We start from the raw sequence: 24,073 nt of genomic DNA, 5'->3' as shown, positions 1-24,073 counted from the left end.
GATCTGATACATTTTTGGTGAGTCTTTTATTCTCAAGATAATTCCTGTGCATGTGAGATATGCACAGTTCTTCAGTTGAGCTGCCCTGACTGGCTGAGATCAGGCACATGTTGCTTTTTCCCATCTCCTTTTTCCTAGTCTGATGAACATACAAGAACCTCCGGTACTCAAAACTGCAGAAACAAATTATGAAATCTGTATGCAACAGGAACACATAAGACTTTCTGAAGTGTTTTTCATTAACATTCATGATAAATTAAGCTCAGCTGCTCCAGTATTAACAGGAAGTCAACTAATTTAGAAGTTCAGCTACAGCTAGAGAGAGAAATGTTGGGACAGTCATAAAGCAAGTTTGCCCAAACACCAGATTTTAATCTTTAATAATATTGTGTAAAAATTATAATGGAACCCAACCTTCCCCCTCACCCCCAAGCAAATATTAAACTAAAACAAATCCCAAAACCTTAAGATAATGATTTTAAAATGTACAGCACATACAACAGCACAGCATGCTGCATCTGCAGAAACATTAGGCTGCAGTTCAAGAAATACATTACCTGCCATGTAAAGCTAGTTATACCCCTATTGCTGTAAAAAGCAAAATTATCAATTTATGTTACTAGTCACTAGTCAGTTGTTCTCTGCTGCATGGGATAGGGCACTTGGTCTGCATTCCCTCCGAAACAGATGAGTCAAAAAGAGTGCGTGCTGTTTCAGAGAACATTAAAATAATTATCAAACCAAAAAGGGAGCAGAACAAATTAAAATGCATTGTATTGCAAAATGAAGTTTGCCTCCCAATTATTCTTAAAGGTATAGTCTTGATAGTAATTGAAACTATTGAGTGGTCCTAGAGTACTTACCAGGCTGTTTATGTAAGCTTTGTAATACTGGTTTGCCAGAATAGCACAGGTATGTGTCTGAAAATGACTTTCAATTGTCTAGTTTTATATGCATGTAAACACCTCTGGTTATGCATAACTGAATGGACTGATAGAACTGCTAAAAGTTCCTTAGCTGGAGTAATAGGTATATCACCAAATCCCAACCCAGAAACCTAAGCAAGTGCTGTGACTTTCAACAGAGTTGGGCATACTCCCTCTGAAACCAAAGGCATGTTCTTTAATCCTGCAGGAAATGATTTAGGTGATTTTTGCTCCCTAGGTAAACAACTTGAAAAACAGCAGATCTGCATCCCCAAATAACTACAGATTTGATCAGCTGAAATACTGAAGTGATGAAAATTTAGGTGACTAAATTAGAATAAGCATAAGAAATAGCATAAGAAACACTGACCAGACTTCCTTCCTCCATGTCTTTGCTGCTCTGGTGAGTTTACTGACCTGTTTCATGTAAGATACTACAAGTGACTTGTAATCACACACAACTTCAGACAGGTATGATGTCCACACACCCACACTCTGATTCTGCAGTGATTTCAGTGGAGTATGCCCCAGAAATCAGATCTCCTTTTGGGAAGCGGTGGCAGAGAATAAACATTTTGCTGATACAACGCCTAAAACTAGAATGCCAACTTGAACAGATAATAACAAAAACACATCAACACAATCTGAGATAGCCAGTGAACCATTTCTAAAATATTTACTGCTCAGGTATGAAAACTGGCCGTACTGCTTCTTTTACTTTTGAAGAAGAGATTCTCTTGTACTTCTCCTCCTTGTATTAAATCAGAAGAAATCTAATTCTGAGTTGTTTTATTTCTCATATTTCTTTAACATTCAAAACTCAAATATCATTATAGTGCTTTCAAACAATTCTTTAGAGTAAAACTTTGTAGTTAATGCTAACTCTCCTGATTTCTCTCATCTCAGGGATCTCCTAACAGCCTTACTTATCAATACAGTTCTGGAATACTTGGAAAGCTGCTAAGTACTCCTCAAATATCTTTATTCATCAGTAAAATGAAGACCCTGATTCATTGTCATGGTGCTCAGCTTTGTGCTGGATGCCTCAGCAGATTTTAGGTAGGAGCCATTTCTTCAAGTTGGCTGGAATGATCCACCTCTGAAGGCTGAGAAGTGTTAATTATATACATATATATAAAATAGCTAAAATGGTAAGTGCTTCCATTTCTAGTGTAAATTAGGCTCACCATTCTGCAAGTTCCAAAGTCTTATTTAGTTAATCCATAGAAAGAGTTTAACATTAAATTGAGTCCTCCCTCTTTCTCTGTCTTTCCTTCCTATTCTTAATTGCAAAGGACATATCGTGTTGAAGAAGACCTTTGGGATTAAGCAAAGCCTTGGACTTAAGACAAAACAAAAAAACATTGTTTCTTGATGGCTTAGCTTGTTGTCATATAAGTAGGCATTTTTACTTATTTATTTTTTCAACAAATGGTTTATATATATAGCATACATACATATACACTTACATAAACACTCAACAATTAATTACATTAGGAAACAGATATTCGTTGTGGGCAACAAAATCAAACCAAAAATGAAAACATTGTTTGCTGGTTAACAAATGAAAGCTTGCAACTATGAACTGCTTTATATCTCATAGTTAGAAAGGAATATTTCTCACAAAATCACTATGAGGTAACCAGCAGGGTAAGTGATGGGGACTTCAAAATATGCCTGGGATCCCATCTGCCCTTAGCAGAAATTGGGAAGCAGACATTTTAAGCCTTTGAATGTTCTTACCACTAAGCAGCAGTAGTATGCTCACCTCCCTAGTGGATAGGTCAGAAAGAAGGAGTCTCACTTCATAAACAGTGTTGCTCATTAATGCTCACTTGTGCTCATTAGTTTGGGTCCAAAGCTATAAACTTCTTATATATAGGAATCCAGCAAAAGACAAAAGTGCTATTAAAATGACAGAAGAGATTTGGTTTTGCTTATCTGCTTTTACAACACAATTTATATACAAACAGTGGTACCAGTGTAAATGAACTCAGAGAAAGGACATGACATTTTTTATTATTGCTCTAGGTGATTAGATGGCATTAAAAATTACCTTTCCATATGAACCTTGTCCTAATACTTTCAGTAGCTCAAACTGAGAAGGATCTGCTTTTTCAAAGCCTTCCTTCACATGATGACTGATGTCTATTTCCTTCACTATACCTTCCTCCTGCAAAAGAAAGAAAGAAACAAACAATGATAAAAAATAAAATAAAAATCCCCAAATCAGAACTTTTATCCTAAGGAAACATTTTGTTTATTAAAATCACATCTTCTCTGACGCTACAATCATATATGAAATCTTGAAAAATGGAACCAAATACTTGTCCAAACATTCCATGTGCCTGTAAGGAGCAGGAGAGGGTCACGGGTCAGATATCAGGACATCTAGGCCTGTTCCTTCTGTTTATTAAACCTTAAAATTATATCTAAATAAAGATATAGCAAATTGAAACAGAAACACACTGTAGAGATTTATGCTCATCACAGACCTTGCTAACAGTGCCATGTACCCCAATCTATACTGCATAGACTCCAGCACACTACTCTGCACATAATTCCTAACTCTTGCTCATAACATCATTTAAACCCACCTTAAAAAGTGAAGCTCATTTGAGTCTCAAGCAGCAATTCTTCTTATGAGTAGGCAATAAAGGAAAGGCATTGTTAAAAGTGGCTCTTCCTATTTAACTAGGAGAATGGAAAGTTACTACCAGTAACCTCCTAAATAAACAACAAAGATCTAGATGTGAAATTGAGGTGGTGGGAAGAAGAACATAAGAAATCAGCTGAACTAGGACTTTCATTTTTGTATATATAACACAACATATCCTTTTGAATTGTTTGCTTTATGTTATTATGGCATGTTCCTCTAAAAAGAGAATGACTGGGTCATGTGAGACCCAGAGGGACTATGCAGAGTTTGCAGCAACCCAGAAAGTCATTGAGCTGAAAATAAACCTGCAAAAAAATAACTTATCTTCAAGGATAAAGTAATGAGGGAAGATGCTACTTACATACTTTCTTAAGTGTACTGTACACCTGTTTTTTGTTTTGTCTTGTTTCCTGTTCAAACTACTTTTCTAACTTCTGAACAAATGCAACATGGGTTTTGAGTACAATTATTTGGTTTGTTTCATTTCCCAGATCTAAGTGAATTGCTCTCTTAGGAATAGGCTTGAATATTTCTGCACCTACCAGAAATTATTGAAATCTCATACATGTTACTTTTAGATGGATTTTTTTTCCTCAAGAAAATATCTTGATGAAAGCTATAAATGTATTTGTAAAGTTTTTTTTCCCCTTCTTAAACTAAATGTGGAAAAAATAGAAATAGCATCCTAAAATGAAAATGCATTCCCAAATAATTTGGCCATTGGGCTTTGAAACATATTCACAAAACACATCATTTGGCCATGAAACACATTTATTTACTAAACAAAAATAAACGTGATTTACCTCTCCCCCAAGAAAATTGTTATCACTTTCTACCAGCTGTAATAACACTTCCAATGCATGGCTATTATTACTCTAACTGCTCTGCTTACTACAGCTTCATTCTTTCTCTTCCCTTCTCTGCCTCCTTACACTCATGTGCTTTGGAACAGAGACTATATCCTCTTCTTGGTTTGGAAAACTTCCTGTACTTTGTGCATGCTCCCAGAATCATGGAAAATAATAATCATCCAACAGCAATTATTTTTTTTCTGATCCTAATTTCTCTAGTTCAAGTGATTTGCATGAAAGGAAATGCTTGAAACCAACAACCAATTTTCATAGAGAGATTTAAAGGTTTTCTAAGTATATAGTTGCCAGGATGCTCTTGTTTTTCTGGTTTTAATTACCATGGGAGACAGAGTATTTTTCTGATTTAAAAAAAAAAAATGATTGTTTCATTATTTTTTTTTTCCTGTACAAGAGAAACAATAGTGAACTAAAACAGATTCGATAACACTGTATTAGGTCTGTTTCTTAAGGAAACCAGGTATTAGAAACATGGTGTAATCAAAGCCTCTATCAAGTTCTGAAGTGAGGAGCTTTCATACTGAGGGATGTGCATTTTACATAAACTGCCTGCACCCAAGAGACTTGCACTCTGTTAAGAACATTATTTTGAGCTAAGCCTGCCCTGCCACACTACAGTTTTGGTAAAATATCTGGACTGCCTGGATCACTAGCCATTGTACTCATAAAGGCTAAAAATGACTCCCTGTATAGTCAGGCTTCTGCCCGGATTCATCACTTTTTACTCTGTATGCTTGGGAGTTTACTCTCCATTGACCAAAAACAGAATCTGGGAGGGTTGGCTTTCACAGGCCAACCTCTGCATGTGTACAACCCCCTGAAAATGATCATATTATGAAAAAAATTAAAGATTTTTTTCCCGAGTTAGTGTAGCTTGAGTACACTTGGTCATCATTTCAGGATTTTGCCCATCTCAGCCCAGAAGCACAGCACAGCAAGGGCCATCAGTCAGAACCAGAAGAAGTAATAGGTGGATCTAAATTTCACAATATATTTAGGAGACAAAGCTCTACCAAAAACAAACAAACAAACAAACAGAAGCATTTTTATGTACACTGTCTTCCTCAGATTTACTTTTCCTCTGAGGTAAAATTTTGATCTCAACAACCGTGGATGAGATCTACCACCTGAGGGAAACATTAATAACCTGTTTAATTCTGGAAGGCTGCATTTCCACCTGAACCATGGAGATATTTCAGCTACATTTACAGGTTTAAATGATGAGTCACCAAAGTCACAAGCCTTCAACCATAAGCATATTTCTCAATGTACTATTAAATTTAATATAACTTTAGTTTGATGCATTTTGTTACAGGATTATATTGGGAGTATTAAAGTGATGACAATTCAGCTTCCTTGAAGGTTGCTCAAAACATTCTAGCATAATTATTTCATAACTTGCAATAAAAACAATTCTTTAATTTCATGTGCATTTAATTAAACCTCAAAATATTACTAAACAGAACAGGGCTAAATACAATCTTAACAGTGTTTTATCAGAGAAGCTCTGATTTTAAAGATTGGAAAAAGGCTGTTGATTACACGACTTAGCAGAAATACAGAAACTCTGTTTAGAAGGAACTTTTGGAGGTAATCAGGTCCAACACTCCTGCTCAGACTATCACTGACACTTGATCAAGCCAGCTGGTTTTCGTCCGCTGGAGCTCTCAGTGCCTCAAACAATGAGGCCTGGGCCACTTCCTCTGAAAGGTTATTCTTCTTCGATTTGCCTGGCTCAGAAAAGCCCACAGTCATGTCAAGCTGCCTGCTCCACAGGGTCTTAGGAGGAAACTGGATATTTTTCTAGGAAGGCAGGATTTCCTGTGGTCTCCTCACTAGGAAGGGGCAACAAAGCAGCACTGAAGAAAAGCATGCCAGACTGCTCCTTTTGTCACCAATCATCACTACAGTGGCATTACTTGTGAGCTGCCCAGGGGACAGCTGGTATTTTAGCTGGTACGACAAACCCGCCTCCCACTGAAGCAAAAAGCAAAACTTTCACTACTTGAGATCCAACATGGGCACAGTCACTTTAAGGAAATATATTCCAGTGCACTGTGTTTCTGGCTCTCTGACATTGGGATGAGGTATTTTAAGTTCAAGCAGTTACAAGACTCCCACAGTGAAACAGCCAAGGCTAAAAAACTTCCATTTTCCCACAACATCCGAAGACTTACAGGTGGTGAATGCCTTTACCTCTGCCCAGAATCAATGGAGGAGCTGGTGGTTCTTACCACACTGTTAAGCATTTCCTTTAAGAGACAACCAACACCAGGCATTCTTATTTTCATAGAAGCATCAGCATGAGGGTTGTCCTGCTAGATCTGCTCAGGAAATGTAACTTGCTGGAACTATGTAGAGGGGAAGGAAAAAAGTGAATTGGAAATGCAAGACGAAGCACTGGTCTTAGAAATGCTCTTAGCTGAGCGTCCATATGGCATGCAAACATACTTCAGAAAGAGTCACAGCAATCTAAATTAGTTCTAGTTCTGGAAGGGAATCTGTTCCCAAAGAGATGCTAAAAGGACTTTTGTTTCTTGGTGTGATTAGCATTCAGATAGACAGGTATGATCTTAACAAGTAGGACACAAGGTATAAAGGCACGTGCAGGTACCCTAATTAGTCAACCAATGCTAAGCTTATTCCTGAGCTGTTCAACTTCTTTGAGTAGATTTCCATAACAAAAGTAATTGCTAGAAAATTGTCACTGATATTTGTCTAGAGTTATTCAACTAGCTTTTCTCTTTTTTTTTTTTTCTTTTTTCCTGTCTTCTTCTCATGTCTAGAAACCAATGCTGCAAATGAAGTTCACTGAAGAAGAATCCAAGGGTTATCAGTGCCAGACCTTTAGTTACCTTTGCATGGATTTTGATATTCTTATCACTATTCCCAGGGAATAAAAAAATAATAATAAAAACAAAACAACAGCAACAAAAAACGGTATTGGTTCCCTTTTAATATTCTTACTTGGATTTTCCCCTATCATTCCAAAGATAGAACGTGGGATAACGTTTTTCAGGTACAGAATGAAAACCCAGACTATCAGAGCACAAAGTTCTGTGGTCAGATCACAGAATGGCAGAGGTCAGAAGGGACCTCCGAAGATCTCTCTGCTGTTTTTGTGCTCAGTTATATTTTTTCATTGGTCCATTAATTGTAACTTATTTGCATTTGGAACTTGTATTACAACAACCAAACAGAGGCAGGATATTCACACTGGAAATGAAGTCTGGACTCCTGTGCACAATGAAGAAGCTAGTTCAGTGAAGAGAAATTCACTCCGGGGGAAAAAAAAAAAAAAAAACACACAAAAGAAAAAAACAACAAAGAAAAGCAACTCACACAAGCCAATTTCCAAAATGGTTTTGATCAGTGAGTCAAAACCGAATGTTCCATAGTTTGGTCTTGCAACAGCTGTGCACAGCAGCCCAGGCTCTTGTTCCCTGCTGACTTGTCCCGACACTGCATTAGCAGGAATGTTTGACTTGATGAGGCTTAATCTTTTGTAAACTTCTGTAAATATTTATGTTTGCACAAAAAGCATCATCCTGAGACAAAAGTGAGATGGATGTTCTTCGTGGCTCCAAGAAAGCACACAGCAGAGCAGCACAGACGATGAGAGGGAGAGCAATGACTGCAATACATGATGGAATAGGAATGGAGAGTGATTCCCTCTGCTAATACAAGACAGACCTAATCAGAGCCTGGTTATACACTGTATTATTCACTTCAGAGCCCACCCTCCATTCGGTAGAAATTTTGACAAACTAGTAACCCAGAATTGGAGTGGAAGTGCCTTTTTGATCTCCTTTTCTTTGAGACACAGGAGATCAGAGCCTCTCTTCTTGCTTTCTTGAGACTGCAGACAACATAGCTGTGTCTACTTCAGTGGTTCCCAGAGGCAGCAAGGGCAGAGCAAGAGGCAAGCTGCTCCCTCTAGCACTGCTCTCAGCTCACTTCTAAAATTTCTTCATGGAGATCTTGGAGAATGAGATTCTCTAGTGCTCCATGGCTGCCAGGGAGCAACCACAGAGAACTCTTCCAACTGCCAGAATATCTCCTGACTCACTGTCACGTGTCTGAGCAGGACCGGGAAGCGCAGGCACATAGCACTGGGATACAAAAAGGCTTGTGGAAGTACAGGCCTTCCAGAAGAGTTGCTAATTTCAGCTATACAACCGCTTACCTTGGCTGCTCAATGGCCTCGCAGCAACCCTCCCACAAGTTTCTGAAGAAGAGGAGCTAAGGTCAACCTCAAACCCAGAGACCACCTTAATTATGCACCATATATTTCTACACAAGCAAAACCTTTCTGTCCCAAGACTTCCTGAAGTGGTGTGAAACAGCTGGAAATGGTGTAATTCCAGAAGGAGCTGCTTTTAGCAATGGACAATCTTATGCATTTGTATCACATAGGAGTGAAGATGTGGTGCTAATGCAAGATGATTATTGTTTTTCAAAACCAGTAAGACAGGATTATGATTTATTATCTTTGCCTGCCCACATCAACTACTTTTACAAGATCAAAACTGTCACATAGAGATGGCTGTAGAAAAAGGAAATTTTCTGATAGAAATATGTGCAATTTGATATACATGTTCTTCAGTCTTCAGGTCTGTTGACTTTGCATGCTTGAGGGCCTGAAATCAATGAAGAAATGAATGAAAATGTGGCAAGAGGAAATCATAACAATGCTAAAGAGAAGTTATTTCCATTCCAGAGAATCATTATGAGTCTATAGCATGTGCTCCAGATATGGACTTTATTTTGTTACCTGTCTTACCATTTGGCAGGTTACCACCTAATATAAAACCAAATCACAACTGTTTAATGTCCAAATATCACAGGCAACACAACATTCCAAAATACTATGGTTCTTTAGGAAAGTACATTTAAAACTCTGATGTGGGAATAGTTAGAAGAGCATACGTCCAACAATGATGAGGCCAGGTTTCCACTTTTGTTTCACAGGTTCTAATCTGGTTCAAGCCACAGGAGAGTAATTTTTGAGAAGACAAAATAGGTTATTCATAATAGTTACAGGCAAATGGGTACAGGAAATGAATTGTTGGCCTGTGTTCAGTTCTTTGAGGACAAGTATTCATGTTTAAAAAAAAAATACCATTGGAGTATTTTCATTAGCCTCCTCTCAAGCCTGTCTCCAGCAGCTGAGGTAAAAATTTTGAAAAAGTAATCTTACATTTTAAAAGGTTTGTAATCCAAGTTCTGGCTTCTGTTGTGGTCTGCTTAGATGTAAAATAAGCAATATTGTAAAAGGGTCCGTTTGTTTTACCTTCTACTGTCAAATTAACAATTGCTTTAGCAACAATGTCTTGCTTTTATTAAGTACTTAGAGAAGTATGTTGAACTCCCTGTGAATTCAGTGGAATTTGTGCCAAGTCTGTGTTTGGACATAAGGTTACCTACCTTCTCAAAAGTCATCTGGAGTTAAATAATGCACAATAGTTATTAGAGAGGTTGGGATTCTTTCAGAGACCTCTCACAAATTTGAACAGAAAGAGTTATCTTTCAAATGGAATTTCACCAAGCAGGTCAAAACCTAGTGGAAAACAAAAACCTTAGAGAAATTTCAGTGGAGTGCAACACTATCAGTCCCTACTAAATTCAGTAGACATTTTTCCAAAGAGAACATCTATTACACTCCCTTTAGCATCTCTCCAACTCTTTTTGTCCTGCCTTTTTTTTTTTTTTTTTCCTCTCTTCTTTCTTGCTAATAAATTTCGTGACATTTGAGGTTCATCTGAAATAACACAAACTAAAAGTAAAGAAAGATTTCCAGGAGAATCACAGATATCAAAGACAGAAGCTACAATCTGCTGGATGAATTGGTGAAGGCTATGAGTTGGAGGTTTAAGTATCTGAGTGATTTGGGTTCAGTCTTTTGTGCTATTTGACACTTCCTCTGTATCTTTGGTTAATCAATTAGAGTTGGACTTCGCTAAATAAATGCATGTATTTATGGCATATATACCTGAAAAATAGGAACAGTTGCTTTCTGTTACCTCTTGGTAACACTGTGAGAATTAACACAGAAAAAAATGTGAAATTATCCCATACTGTGGTAAGGGATAGACAAACCATCTGAAATGCATCCAGTAATATGTGATATTGGGCAGCCTCTAACTGGATTCTCCTTTAGCTCAGATTAAGACACTTTAGGATTGAAGACAGGAGCTGTTTATCTGTGACTTTACAGAGTCACTTCCTGATTAGGACAAGTATGTACAAGACAACAACTGCGAAGTTGCAATATCTTCATATTCAAAATGCAAGTATACACGAAGTAGAGAAAGACACCAATTTTCAGTCCAACTTCCAATTCTCAACTCAAACCATTAGCCAGCATAAGACTAATCTTGCATTGATTTTGATGCAACCTGCAAATGTTTATGTGGAGTGGTGAGTAGGAGGAGGTCATTAAAAAAAAAAAAAAAAAAAAAACACACAAAAAAAAAACTATTAAAGCAAGGGGTTAAAAAAGGCAGAACAATCTGGTCAAAAAAAAAAAAAAAAAAAAAAAAAAACAGTTGGCCAGACTTACTCATACAGCAGCTCTCTACAAATATCCAAATACATTTGTGAACTTAAAGAGAAACAGTCTCAAAATGAGTCACACTATTAAAGGACAAAGAACTCAGCTATATTGCTCTGAGCTACAATAAATAAGAGCAAGAACATTTTCATCAACACCCTACTTGGCATGGTTTACATCTGTGCCTTTTGGTCTTACACCTCAGAAGAGCTGTATGGTCCACTACTGACTGTTTCTGCTGGTGAACAGGGAAAAGAAAAGAACTTGCTCCTCATTCACCAAGGACCAAATAGTAATTAAGATTGGATCCAGTGCCTAGAAAGAACTCTTATTACTTCTATAATGATAAGTATTCTTATTTCCTTAGGCTGATGCTTCGTGACACTAAATAGAGTTATGAAGACTACATGCAATACTAATGGACAGACAATATGCATTATGATACTTGAAAAAAAAAAAAAAAAACAAAAAAAAAAAAAACAAAAAAAACTCATTTTATACAGAAGAAGCTGGAATACCAAAAGACTTTCAAAATTTTTTACCCTCCACTACAGCTAAGGTTCTGTTTCCAGGTCAGTAACATGCCGTGCACTCCATGCTCTGGTATGAACCCCTTGGAGGCTCTTTATTTATGAATGGTTTGAGTGTCTCTTGCTGGGGATGTTCCAGGAGTGCCACCACCTTCCATCACCACAGCCCACTCTCCAGAGCTGCCTGGCAGCTGCTGCAGTACACCAACCCTTTCAGGGAAGCCCTGACTATCTTAATGTGATGGCCATCTTCTGTTAATGCACTGGTGTTACAGGATATGGACAGCCTCCATATACCTCTGTGTCCCAGTGTTCCTTCTTTAAACTACAGGTAAGGCCATCTTCCTTTTTCATGGCATTACTGGAGTAAAAGGGCCCTGGAAAGATTATGAAATGTTAAAGTACTGTGATATTAGGCTCAGAGAAGCAGGAAGGTGGACAAAAAGGTCTGTCTGTTCTGGATACTATTTTCAAGAAGCATAACTAGTTACTAAATGCCTCCAGTTCACTTACTGCTATATTCAGCTTCTTCAAAGACTAGAAAAGGAAAGAAAAAAAAAGTTGTTGTATTAGTGCATTCATTGGGAAATAAAAAATACAGCTGCACAAGATAAACTTCTTAAGCAAAATATATTTACCACCATTTCCTCACTGTTTCTCATGTGATCCCAATAAAACACTGCTCACCATAGCAGTGTAAATGGCACTGCTGCACTGTGAGTAGAAAATACTGTAAAAAAGGCCTAGTAAGTTTGTATGGTGATTTTAAAGATCAGAATAATCTCTAATAAGTGTATTCAAGGCAATATATCAGATTTTATTTTAAACTGTAAGGCAGTGGACAGAACTCTGTACAAAGAGCTAATCACATTAATAGCATTGGATCAATCAGTTCAGGAAAAAATACTAGCCTGCTGTTTAAAAATCACTTGTGGAGTTTGATAATTATCATTTTCTTTCTGAGAGAAATATAAGCCTGCTAGCACATTTTGAGCCAGCCAGTAATTACATTAAGCATCAGCTAAGGATTTAACTAGCTCGTACTTCACAAACTGGAATACTGTTGCTATTAGGTTAGGAAAAAATGTGTTGTAATGAAGTTTGTTATCTCAGTGGCATTTAATGGGCAGTCTTAATGGGGAAACAGAGTGATGTGAAGCCATTACGGAATCAAGGCAAATACAAATTAGTTTTAATGCTACTGTTCACAGCTCAGAGCTTCAGTGAAGGCACTGAAGGAGAGAGGGAGATGGAGACAAATCAGGCATAAAGAAGATGGTATTGGCAAAATGGAAATTATACAGAGAAAATACTACAAGAATTAGCAACAACATGGACAGAGGAATAATAAGAGGAAGACATAGAGACAAGGAGGCACCTAGAAGGAAAACAATTACACAACAAGGGAAACTGTGATTTGTGCCTGCATTGACAGAAAAGTAAATTGAGAGAAGACTGGTAGAAAGTTGTTCTGCCTTTGCAAACTATCGTAACTGTAGCATGAAAGAACTTTAAATACAAAGCTAGGCAGAGAAGGCTTTTTCCAGAGCAGAAATGAGCTGTGGTACAGTTCAGATAATGACCAAGAAAGCTAATTATATGCAGGCATATGAAGGAGGAAGAGGAAGTGGCTGAGGAAGGGCAACAGAGTAGTGTGAATGGAGAGGCCACAACAGCTTGTAAAGGCGAGATCCCTGGGACCAGCGTAACTGTGCCTGCAGCCTAGATGGTTTCCACGGGACATGAGAAAGTATATTGCTCTCCCCTTTTTGCTGTGCTTTTATTTCCCATTTCCAGGAACAAGGGCACAGATGACAACTGGAGATGTAGAGGCCTACTGCACAGGGCTCCCTCACCTACAGGCAACCTGGCAGGGCCACACTGCTTCATGCAAAAACAGCCCTGTAGAGGAGACGTGGTTTTGTGAAAAGGCAGGCCTGACAAGAAGCCATCAAAACCACCCGCCACATGTGACACAGGAGTTTCAGAAGGCCAGGGGCTGCAGGCTGTTGCACTGCAGAGAGGCATGCTGGAGCTGCTTGGGTTCAGGCTACAACCACCAGTTCCAGTGCTGGCCTTGAGAGAAGGAAAGGATTGTGTGCCCTTTTTATACAGCAGCTTAATCCTAGTTGAATACTGAGCCATTCACCTGGGTGGATGAGAGTGCAGACGTACATCATAGAATGATCCCTGCAAGAGCTATAACTTTCTGGATGGGGACGCTGCTGGTAATAGCCCTGCTACACCCGGCACTGCTCCTAGAAGAAAAGGCGACACAAAGTACCTTATGGCACCTCAGCTCATGGGTTCCAGTTTCATGCACAAACATTTATCAAGAGATACTAGATCTGTAACTCACAATTTAAGCATATTTATATCTTCACATGCGTACTTTCATTACATCCATGGGTGAAACCCAGGTCATCTTTGCGGAAGTATGTATTTCAGTGCCTAAGGACTTTTACCACACACAAGTATCTCTCTAACCACATTTTCAGCAGTCTACTGGATATCTGGCCCAGGGAAATTGCATTTTGAAGTTTTGTGAAATACTAAGAAGCATCTAGCACAGCTTAAAGATTTATATGGTAGATCTCTAAGGAATGGGTTTTTAACTGATTAGCGCAGATTGCCTCTTCTGTGAAGGCAAAAACTGTTTACCACACATGTTATACAGTGCTAAACAAATGCATATATTAGGTATATACACCACACTGAAATGATGTGTATTTTAGGGATTAGAATAAACAATGCAGAAAATCCATCTGGACATAAAGAAACACCTTTGCCACACTGTTTGGAAGACTCTCATTTCAGAAAGGTCAAACTGTTGCACCAGTCTGTCTTTTTGCAGAGGTTTCCACAATACGATGCTTTCCTATAACAAAAGTGGGGGGGGGGAGGGGGGTTGTTGGTTCTCAGCTTATTCATTACAGCTTCATGGTTGCAAAAATTGAAAGCTTTTTAAATACCATCGCAATGCTAAATTCCTAACACCATCAGATAAAAATATTGAATTTTAACTATTATTTACAAAACAACTACATGTGTGTGTGGGGGGGGGGGGGGGCAGGGGGGCGGACCAGGGAGGAGAAGAAGCCATTAGATGAATATGCTCAAATAAAGAAATGGATGAACAGCTTGGCCAAGGCTGATGCAGAGTCTGGAAGGATTTTCAGGGTCAGATTCATCTAAACTTGTCTGTACCTTTTGCAAAGGCAGCAGAGAAATGGGTACTTTTAGGCTTTGATTTGTATCAGATAAAACTGCTGACTATAAAAGAAATCTAGGCTGACTAGTTCACATACAGATTAATTCTCGCTTTTTGAGTGCCTCAGTGACTCCTTCAGCTTCAGCTGGAGCATATGCACTTTTTATAAAGTGTATGATGCGTTATCATCATCCATCCCACCTTTTTCACTATAGATTTTTTACAGTCTCCAGCAGACCATTGGAGATACTCCCATCTTCTCATCTTTCTGACCTGACCTGTACAGGTATACCTGTAGCAGTCATGGCAACACCTTTCTGCAGGGAGATTCTTATCCTGCCCAATGACTACAATGATCAGCCAACACAAGTCAGTGAAATCATGGCACGTTGGTGCTCTTCTTGGGCTTGAAACTGGAAGCAAAACCATCACACTGTGGCAAACATCAGGCCAAAACTTCAAAGTGGGGGAAGTTCCAACAAATAGAAGAAAACCCTATTTTCTTCTTCAGCTTCTTAATTCAAAATGCATTTTATTCTTCAGCACAGTACTGACTGTATTTTGCCCATTAGTTCCACTGACATCAGTCATAAGACTTCCAAGACAACTTAAAACTGAGCCCAAACGTAGTGCACTATGCTAGGTGCCTGCAGAGCGTGAGACATGGCTTTTAGCTATCCTGCAGGCTTCTTACTCTGTTTCAGCCATGTAAAGAGACCTTTATATCAAGTGCTCTCAGTTCCTGTCTTCAACTACTTTATTCACAAAAGCCCTATTGAAAGTGAAGGTACATGATGATGGAAGCAGGCAGTGGAAAGAAACTCTTTTTGTTTAATCCATTTCTGCGTATAATCCTCCAGTATTTTAAAGCATTGAGGATAACAGTTTTAGAGTAAATTCACTGCTCTAGCCTCCATTCTACGAGTATTTTTTTCTACGTATATGCAAACATGCAAAAGGTCAAACTGAGATTAACAAGATCCTGCTAGGTATTTTTCATTGATCTGTTAATATTTCAGTGTTTTCCTGTTCTGGCTGAAATGTGTTATGACAAACCCAAATAACCCTTAACAAAAAAAAAAGGGTTTGTAATAAAATAAAATATGATCCAAATGGCTGTACTGAAAATAACAAGTGACCTAGACTCATACACATCTTCAGGGTAAATCATGACACAAGGAGATTTCCTGTGAAACTCAATGGTTCTGTGTTACAAGCAGCAAACCCAAAGCCCTGATCTGCTCAGGACTGCCAATCTCAGCATATACATGGGACACTTCTTCGGGCCCATCGAAGCTATCCAGTCCCAAAGCATAAGACTCTGCAGTCCCCTTTTCTGCACAGTGTAGAGTTAATGGACAAGGTGAAGAGAGGAGACCAACTCATATCTACTGTTCTACCAAGCAGATGGATTCGCTCGTAGATGATTACAAAACTATACCTACAAAAGGAATAGAACACAAATGAAGATACTACTCTCTTTGAGCCAGCAGCAGAATAAGGCATATTGCAACCTCATGGCTTCTCTCATGAGCATATCCCCAGCCAGCTAGAACTAAAGGCTGCAATACAGAAGATTGGGCAAGAATGTTCCTGTGCTCAGGGCAGTCACAAAGCCTTTGGGGACCTGTTGAACAGTCTAACCTTCCATTCAGAGCATAGACTAAAGGCATTCTTCTTATTCCACTTTTAACTCACATTTCATATAAAACTCCAGTTAGTAACCAACAAGCACAAATGAACAGAAACAAACAAAACCCAAACCAAATCAAACCCAACATCCCCACCCCCCAAAACAAACAAACAAACAAACAAAAAAAAACACAAAAAAAAACAACAAAACAGCCCTTCATATATACATAATCTTTTATTTATTTATTTATTTATTTAAGTCAAGGTAATGAAGGAAAAATGCTTTTTGATGCTCTCTGTGGCGAAGAATATCACATTGATAGTCTAAATCACTGGCTGGCTCCATCAGGGTGAGATGCTAGCAAAAGCTACGATGGAACTGGACAAAATTCTGAAGATGAAGACACTAAGAAACTGGTGCAACATTATCATAACCAGCTTTTTTTTTTTTTTTTTTTTTTTTCCTCCTCCCCACATTAAAAATTGTACTTGACACAAAAATTGTACTTGCCCACTTGTACTCAGTAATCCTGCATGATACACAGGACACCAAGCAATATCTACCTGTGTTTCTTTATAGATAAGGCATTTATTGTGCTCCTTAGTGAATCCTAGACAATTACACATGAACTAGAGTATAGCATTTATACTGGGTCTTATTTTTATAACCCAAGTCAACCTACTGTATCTGTACCACTTGCTACTACATCAAGGTAGTATGAATATACCTTTAAGACAACTGAATGGGTAAGAGAAATAATTCACTCAGTAACAAGAGGAAGCTGAAATTAATATTTTGGCCAAAGGACAACTAGACAATACCATCAGAGGACAAGTGAAAGCCAAAGAGGAAAGCTGAAACTATACAAAAGTTTTACTTCAAAGAAATGCTTAATCAAACACACAAATCCATTGCTTGCTTGTTTTCCCCATTTGTCCTGTCATAAACAATGAGCAATGTCACAGTTTTTCCAAGAAGCCATGGGAGGTAAAATTTCTGTAATTTAAGACAATACTTTAAGGAAAGAAAAAAAAATCTTTAATGTAAAACACTGTGAAAAACTTATTATAAATTTGTCACACATTTTGCATTGTTTGTATTTCTCAAGTTATTTGCATTTAAAATATCTTTTTTTTTTTATTTATTACTAACTACACAGCAGGGATCTGCTGTGCCTGAGCAGAGCTTCAGTTTGCTTTGCTAAATGCTGAGAGTTTTCTCAAAACACATTATTTTGGGGCTGCTTTTTTTTTTTTTTTTCTGTTTGTTTTTCAATATTCAAAATGTTTCTTCATGCACAAAACCTGAATAAGTGGACATTTGCTATCACTGAACTTTATCCAGGCTGTATATCATACACTTTTTGTGCAGGGCAATATCAAAACTTTTAATCCTCATAAAATTCCTTATGCTTGTGAAGATGCATATGGATGTCATCAGTGAGTTTGAATTAAGCTGTTACTGGATCCATGTGAAACCAATGTAAGAATTATGGCCCTGCACAGTTGTAATATCTAAACTTCTAGTTATATGAAGTAGTAAGTAAAGCTGAGTGACATATAATACTGCTGAGTAAATACTCTTCATTTAGAAGTAAGAGTAAAGGGAAGTAAAAATTCACAACAGATTCTAATAACTTCTCTTTCTATAACTGCTCTTATGCCAACAAGCAGGAACTGTATGTTTTAAGGATGCTGAAGGCTGATTACGTGTGTTTGGAACTGAAATTCCCAGAACTGCATAGCAGTCTAAGCCATTTTTATCACAGTGAAGGATACTGAAAATAGAGGCATCCTTTCATACACGGTCTGTCAATTGACCAAGTCTGATGTATACCAGACGTGATAGTATTACAGGAAACACAGCATTATTTCCAGTCTTTAACAAGAAAAATATGTATTATTTAAGTATACACATACATACTATGTTTTAACTGGAGCAAAATCAGAAGGAAATTACTATTTTGTTTGTTTGTTTTGTTTTTAATGAAAGATTAGCTAAATACTTAAGGAATCCATCACGTACTAAACAGTGTCTATCAGCTAGGCTTGATACTGAACACGTCTCCCTCGATAGTCACCAAAGAAAGGCACATAGTCCCTTGCCATATTCTCCATCAACAAACAAGCAAACCAGATCCTTCCTACACTACCTATAAACTCCCCCTCTTCCTTTCTACCTATACTAATCAGATGATTATGTGAGACGGAGAGACATGCACAAAATCTAAATTATCTTATGGATAATGTAAGAAGCAGTAGGCTTAATCACAACATGAAAGATTCAGATTAGCCATCAGAGAAATCATTCCATGGCAAAGGCAGAGAAACATCAGAACAGATACCACCTAAACAGCATGTCACCTGTTCATATCTTACCTCCCTTCAACTGTCTCTTTCATCTTTCACCCTGATATTATGCTGTTTGCCAGCTGCCCTGTGTGCACTCAGCTGTAAATGTAACAAGTACTCTTAACAAATGGCGGGTATTATGAGATATATAGCAGATATGCAGGATCCACCTTATGAATATTGAGCCCAGATCTAAAAAATCATCACTTTATTAATAGGCATAGTTCTTATGCTTTTAGCTCCATTGTGGCAATGTAAGCAGATGCTTGAGAAGCAACTGATCCTGTAATAGTTTGCAGGATTGGGCCCTAAGAAAAGGCGGATACAGATGGTGAACACAAGAGGCACATTGAGTGAAAACAACTCTCACTTTCCTTGGTGGCAGAATGCCAGCTGGTTGGAGTCTGTTGATGATGGTACAAGAAGAGGAGGAACTGTCATGCATATGTGCCAAATTTACTCATTTAAAAGTGAATTGGGCATCACCGTCTGTTGCAGCTAATCAACAAAATGAGATAAGTGGGGCAACAAATTATGCCCCTTTTAATCAACTAGTGCTGTCATCTTCTTTGTAAACAAGGAGAGTTTCTAAATTTGTTTTTGCTAAGTATGAAGTCGTAAAAGAAGATGGAAGCATCCTGTTAACAAATTACTGTCTCAATTCAAAGACAATCAAAAGACTTTCTACAGACTTCAGAACAGGATCAAACTCTATAAATAACATCATTCCATGAAAGAAATTCAAGGATGAAGAGTACATTCCTTACTTGAATTTTAAAAGTTATTCAAAGAAAAAAAAAATAGATCCTGGTTGTGGAAAAGCATACAAATGGTTTTAACAACAGTATGACTACAATATGTTGGTGAAGGCATAAAGGTCTGAAGAATTAGACCTTTGTTTTACTTGCTGCTTGGATCTATCAGTCATACAACACATATATTGTATTATTTTACATCTCTTTGTAAAAGGGACTAGAAAGAAAACACTTGAATTGCACAAGTTTATCTCCCTCCAGTACATAAGCCTTCTCTGAAAGTGATCAGTACTACTGATTCTTTCCATCTTTGAAAGAAGGCACCTGGACAATGCATTCCTGATGTAAATATCTTCAGGGGAGACTTCCTGGTGCTCCGGACCTACCATCCCAGCCAGAATAGCTCCAGCACCTCACTTATTTATATTTTGACACTCCTCAGTGTAAAAGAGCTCAGTTCCAAAACACAATACTATGCAAAGAACAACTGTAAATAAACTGGATTAAAAAATAATCCCTGGAGGTGGCCTAGGTATGTAATGAATTTTTTCCTGAAGTAATACAGGTCTGAACACACAATCAATTAAACAAACCAACAATAAAAAACACCCAAATATATAGAAAATGACTACAAATACCTATGTTTTATCCAGGTTTTAAAGATCCTTACACAAAATTCCATTAGATACTACAGTATTTACAAAAATCTTTCCATTACTTAGAGCTTAATCAAATCCAGTAATTCAAAACTAATTCAGCTGAAGGCTAAATGAGAAATTGCATGGTTCACCTGGTTTACTAAAGACTCAAAATCTTTACTAATCCAGTTAAAATAGTTTGCCAAACAAAAATACTTGACTACAGAAGGTCAATACACAACCTTTACTTATAAACACATAAGGTAATTGTTTGAGGAGCAGCAGAGCATTGCATTAGTACTGCAGCATCCCTTCATTTTTTGCTTTCCCTCTCTGTGAAATTCAATTCTCTTCAGTTTCCACTGCCATTGCAAAACATTTCAACAATCCGAATACAAGGATTACTATACTGACCACTAATGCCAAATCTGCCCCCAAACCATTTACTCTGAAAGAAGATGAGTTTTGCAATATGTAGCTGCATCTATAAAGCAACGAAAAATTGATGGCTTCCTTCTGACTGCCATAGAAAGGGCTGCTTTGTGCATTTCTTTCCTCAGGGAATACATTGGTATAATTTTCCATTGGAGAGTTTCTGTATTCCTGCATTGCTAAAGTGGCTGCAAAGCTGACCTAATTTAGGTCATCAAAAATTTAGGATTAGTCACATTGCCAAAACCAAACAAAGAAAAAATGTAATTGCTACAAATTTAGTTGCTTATCTTAACTTTTTCTATCAGAAACTATGCAGCGTTCTTCAAAATGGTAAAATTCATAACCTGTAATGTCTACATTATTTTGTCTATAAAATACATAAAAGATTAATCTATATTTAATTTTTGTCTGTGTTGTTATTATCAAAAACAGCACATGCAATGTGGACATCATCCATTACAGGATGTCAAAATAACAGAAACATTAATGTAGTCTCAGAAAACCCTGCAAGATGGGTAAGTATTAACCTCAGATGCTGCAAGGTTAAGCTGCTTGCCTGTGGTCACATAGTGAATTTGACAGGATCAGGGATAAAACACAAATTTCCTGATTCCCCAGCCCTATCACAAGACCACAGTGATGTAATTAACTGCTAAGTTTTAATTTAATGGTCTGTGCAATTTGTATTTCTAAATCTCCAGAGTTTGTAACAGCAGGTATTAATGTTTTACTTCAGGTTCAAAAGTACAAAGTACCCTAAAAGCTGTTCTCAGTTTAATGGAAATGAAATGGCCCGTCTCAAAACACTGTGCTGTTAAGAACATGCTAATGCTTATAGAACTGTATAGGAATGTTAAATACTCAACCTTCTGGTTTGATTACTCATGCCCTCAGAGCTGGCAGTCCAGTTCAGCTTGTACAGGGCTGCCTCGGATGTCTCCATGCAGCACCTCTGTCTGTAGTACAGGCATAACCTTAATACCCCCCTCTCAGGCAGAACTCTACTCAGCCACCACAACGAGAGGTCAGTTCCACGAGGTTTTGCAGATCTGCAGTGTACACTCACTAGGTGTGTGGACATGTGTCTGATGAAGGAGTGGGAGTTATCTACCCAGAACTCAAATTATATTCTAGTTTCTGAAAGATTAGACAACAGCTCATTAGAGGAAATGTTACTGGCTTCAAATGCCTGTTCCCCAATCCCAGTTCTGCTGATAGAAGTGGGCCCAAGGCCCAACACATCGATTTGGAGGAACCCCAAACTCTCCTGCCCTGCTTCCCCCCTTCAAGTCCTGGAGGAAAAAAAAAAAACAAAATGAAACAAAAGTAACAAAAACAAAAACAAACAAAACTACAACCATCATTTGCACCCATCACAAAGCATGGAGAAACATACCCATTTCAGAGCACTATATGGGTGGACAACCCTTTTTGAGTTGAGAAACTATCACTAGTGCTCACGCAAACCCTGAATCTATGACTCCAGAAGTTTCTGTATATGCAAAACACAGTTTCAAACTTTATGTTTAACTTCACTATTTTCATAGTGCCTTCTCCTCTCCTCCTAGCTGATTTTTCCTTCTCCATCTTTTAACTGAAACTTTTCCTTCATCTTGCATGCTTTATTGATCTTTCAAATCTTACCAGCTATTTTGTAGGTTAAGCAACATCTGTTTGGATAATTAAGGAGATTAACAAGCCAGAGAACAGTCATTACCTGCAGACACACTGAAAATAGCCTTCTCCGCAAATCCAACAGACAGACATCAGTTACAGTAATCCTCGAGGTAGACACTATTTGAACATTTTGTATGTGGCACTGACGCTGAAATGTTTATCTCCTCCAAAATATATCAACTTCAGTATTTCAGGAAACAAACACTGAAACAGGTGCTTGTCATGTCAGTAAGTGTAGGCTCACACCGACAATCACATTTTCATGAACTTATCTTCTGTGTCTACTTAAATGTGCAATGTCATACATGTGTTTGACAGCAGAGCCAGAGGCATCCAGTTATTCAAGTTACTGGGATAATATTAAAATAAAGATGCTTTTGTGAAGAATTTCAACATAAGAAAGACTCATTTAACCTCTAACAGATTTCCTCGTTTCCTGTTTAATTTGAAGAATCTACTTATTGGAAAGTATATTATACTCAATTAAGAATCTCTTGGAAATTTTACTGAATTATATTGGGCTTTGTTTAAAATGTCACTTGACGTATAAAAATCAAACTACAGCTAGATTTTTTTTTCTTTAATCAAGCATATTCTGGTAAAGTTTTTTTGTTTGTTTGTTTTCATTTTTTTGAGCTGGGTTTTACAACAAACCTTTAAAAGAAGCTATAAAAACTCATTTTTCTTCATATTTTTAAATGTTACTTTAATTTGACTTTGAAGATGTTTTAAAAAAAAAATCAATATATTGTTTTCTGAGAACATCCTAAGATAAAAAATGAAAAAAAAAAATTATGATACAGTTTTCAAAAAGTCTAAGGAAGTGTTTGTAAAATTAAATAAACTTTTGCAAAGCTTTTATAAACATTATGACCTTGTAACTTTAAAAAAAAAAAAAAAAAAAAAAAAATTTAAATAAACTGTGTCTACATGGAAAATCATATTGTCTGGGCCGCTGTGTCTTGAACTAGGTAATATAGCAGTAGACATACCAGAGTTACAGCTGGAGACATGTGGGTAAGGCTGAGATGGAAGGCATGTACGCAGACATGCACACAACATCTGCCAGGCCTGTTTTTACCTTGAATGGCAAAATTTCACACTAGCTTTCTTTGATTGGTAGCACAGGACAGAATAAATTGTTCCCAAATTAGAAACATAATCCTGGTCCTGAACCTGTGAGTGTGGAGCAGATCAGAGCCCATCTGGCCCTGGCCAAAGGAGATGGTCTGGGCTGTGGGATGACTGAGGGGGACGGTGGGGCCCTGCTCTTCTCCCTTCCTTTTGGTCACACAAAACCCCCATTTCCAAGCTATTTGCTCCCTCCTGGGAAGGGGCAAGCCCTGCCAGCATATCATATGGGCAGAGAGCCTTTCATGAAAACTAAGCGAGCTGTAAAGGGCATATACATACACTGGGGGCCATAAGGCAGCAGCATAAGGAACTTGACGCAGAGTGGCTTAAAGAAAAATAAATAAATAAATAAATAAAGTGGCTTATATAAACCAGTGCCATAAAACCCCTGTAAAAATGCAGCTAAGGATACTATTTCTGCCAGCCTGAGGTAAGCACTGCAAAAAGGATGAAATTAAGGTTATGTAATGCCTCCCATTCAGCCCAAAATAAGTAGTTTAAAGTCAAGATTTGCACTTTGAGAGCAACATGAGCCAAACAACCTGTGATGCTGCTTAAATGCCCCATGCTCCTTTAATAGTCATGGCAAGCTGGGCCAGCTGAGAAACAAGCAAGGACTGCTTGTGGAGCAGAATCCCCAGGAGGAAGGAATCAATACCAGTTTCTATACAATAGATCTCCTGAAGTATTAAATAAACCTTT

At 37.8% G+C, this 24,073-nt stretch overlaps 1 protein-coding gene across 2 annotated transcripts in view; it reads right to left on the bottom strand.

Moving 5' to 3' along the window:
* Positions 1 to 24,073, bottom strand: part of RPS6KA2 (ribosomal protein S6 kinase A2) — a 294,655-nt gene that overhangs the window by 99,899 nt on the left and 170,683 nt on the right. For both annotated transcript variants that reach the window (XM_032183722.1, XM_032183723.1), the window contains one exon: positions 2,983 to 3,099. In XM_032183722.1, coding sequence (XP_032039613.1) covers positions 2,983 to 3,099 — 117 coding nt within the window. The remainder of the gene's footprint in view (positions 1 to 2,982; positions 3,100 to 24,073) is intronic.

This window comes from Aythya fuligula, chromosome 3 (assembly GCF_009819795.1).
Source record: "Aythya fuligula isolate bAytFul2 chromosome 3, bAytFul2.pri, whole genome shotgun sequence".
Classification (NCBI taxonomy): domain Eukaryota; kingdom Metazoa; phylum Chordata; class Aves; order Anseriformes; family Anatidae; genus Aythya; species Aythya fuligula.
The sequence above is the reverse complement of the archived record's forward strand: the minus strand, read 5'-3'. Positions and strand labels throughout refer to the sequence as shown.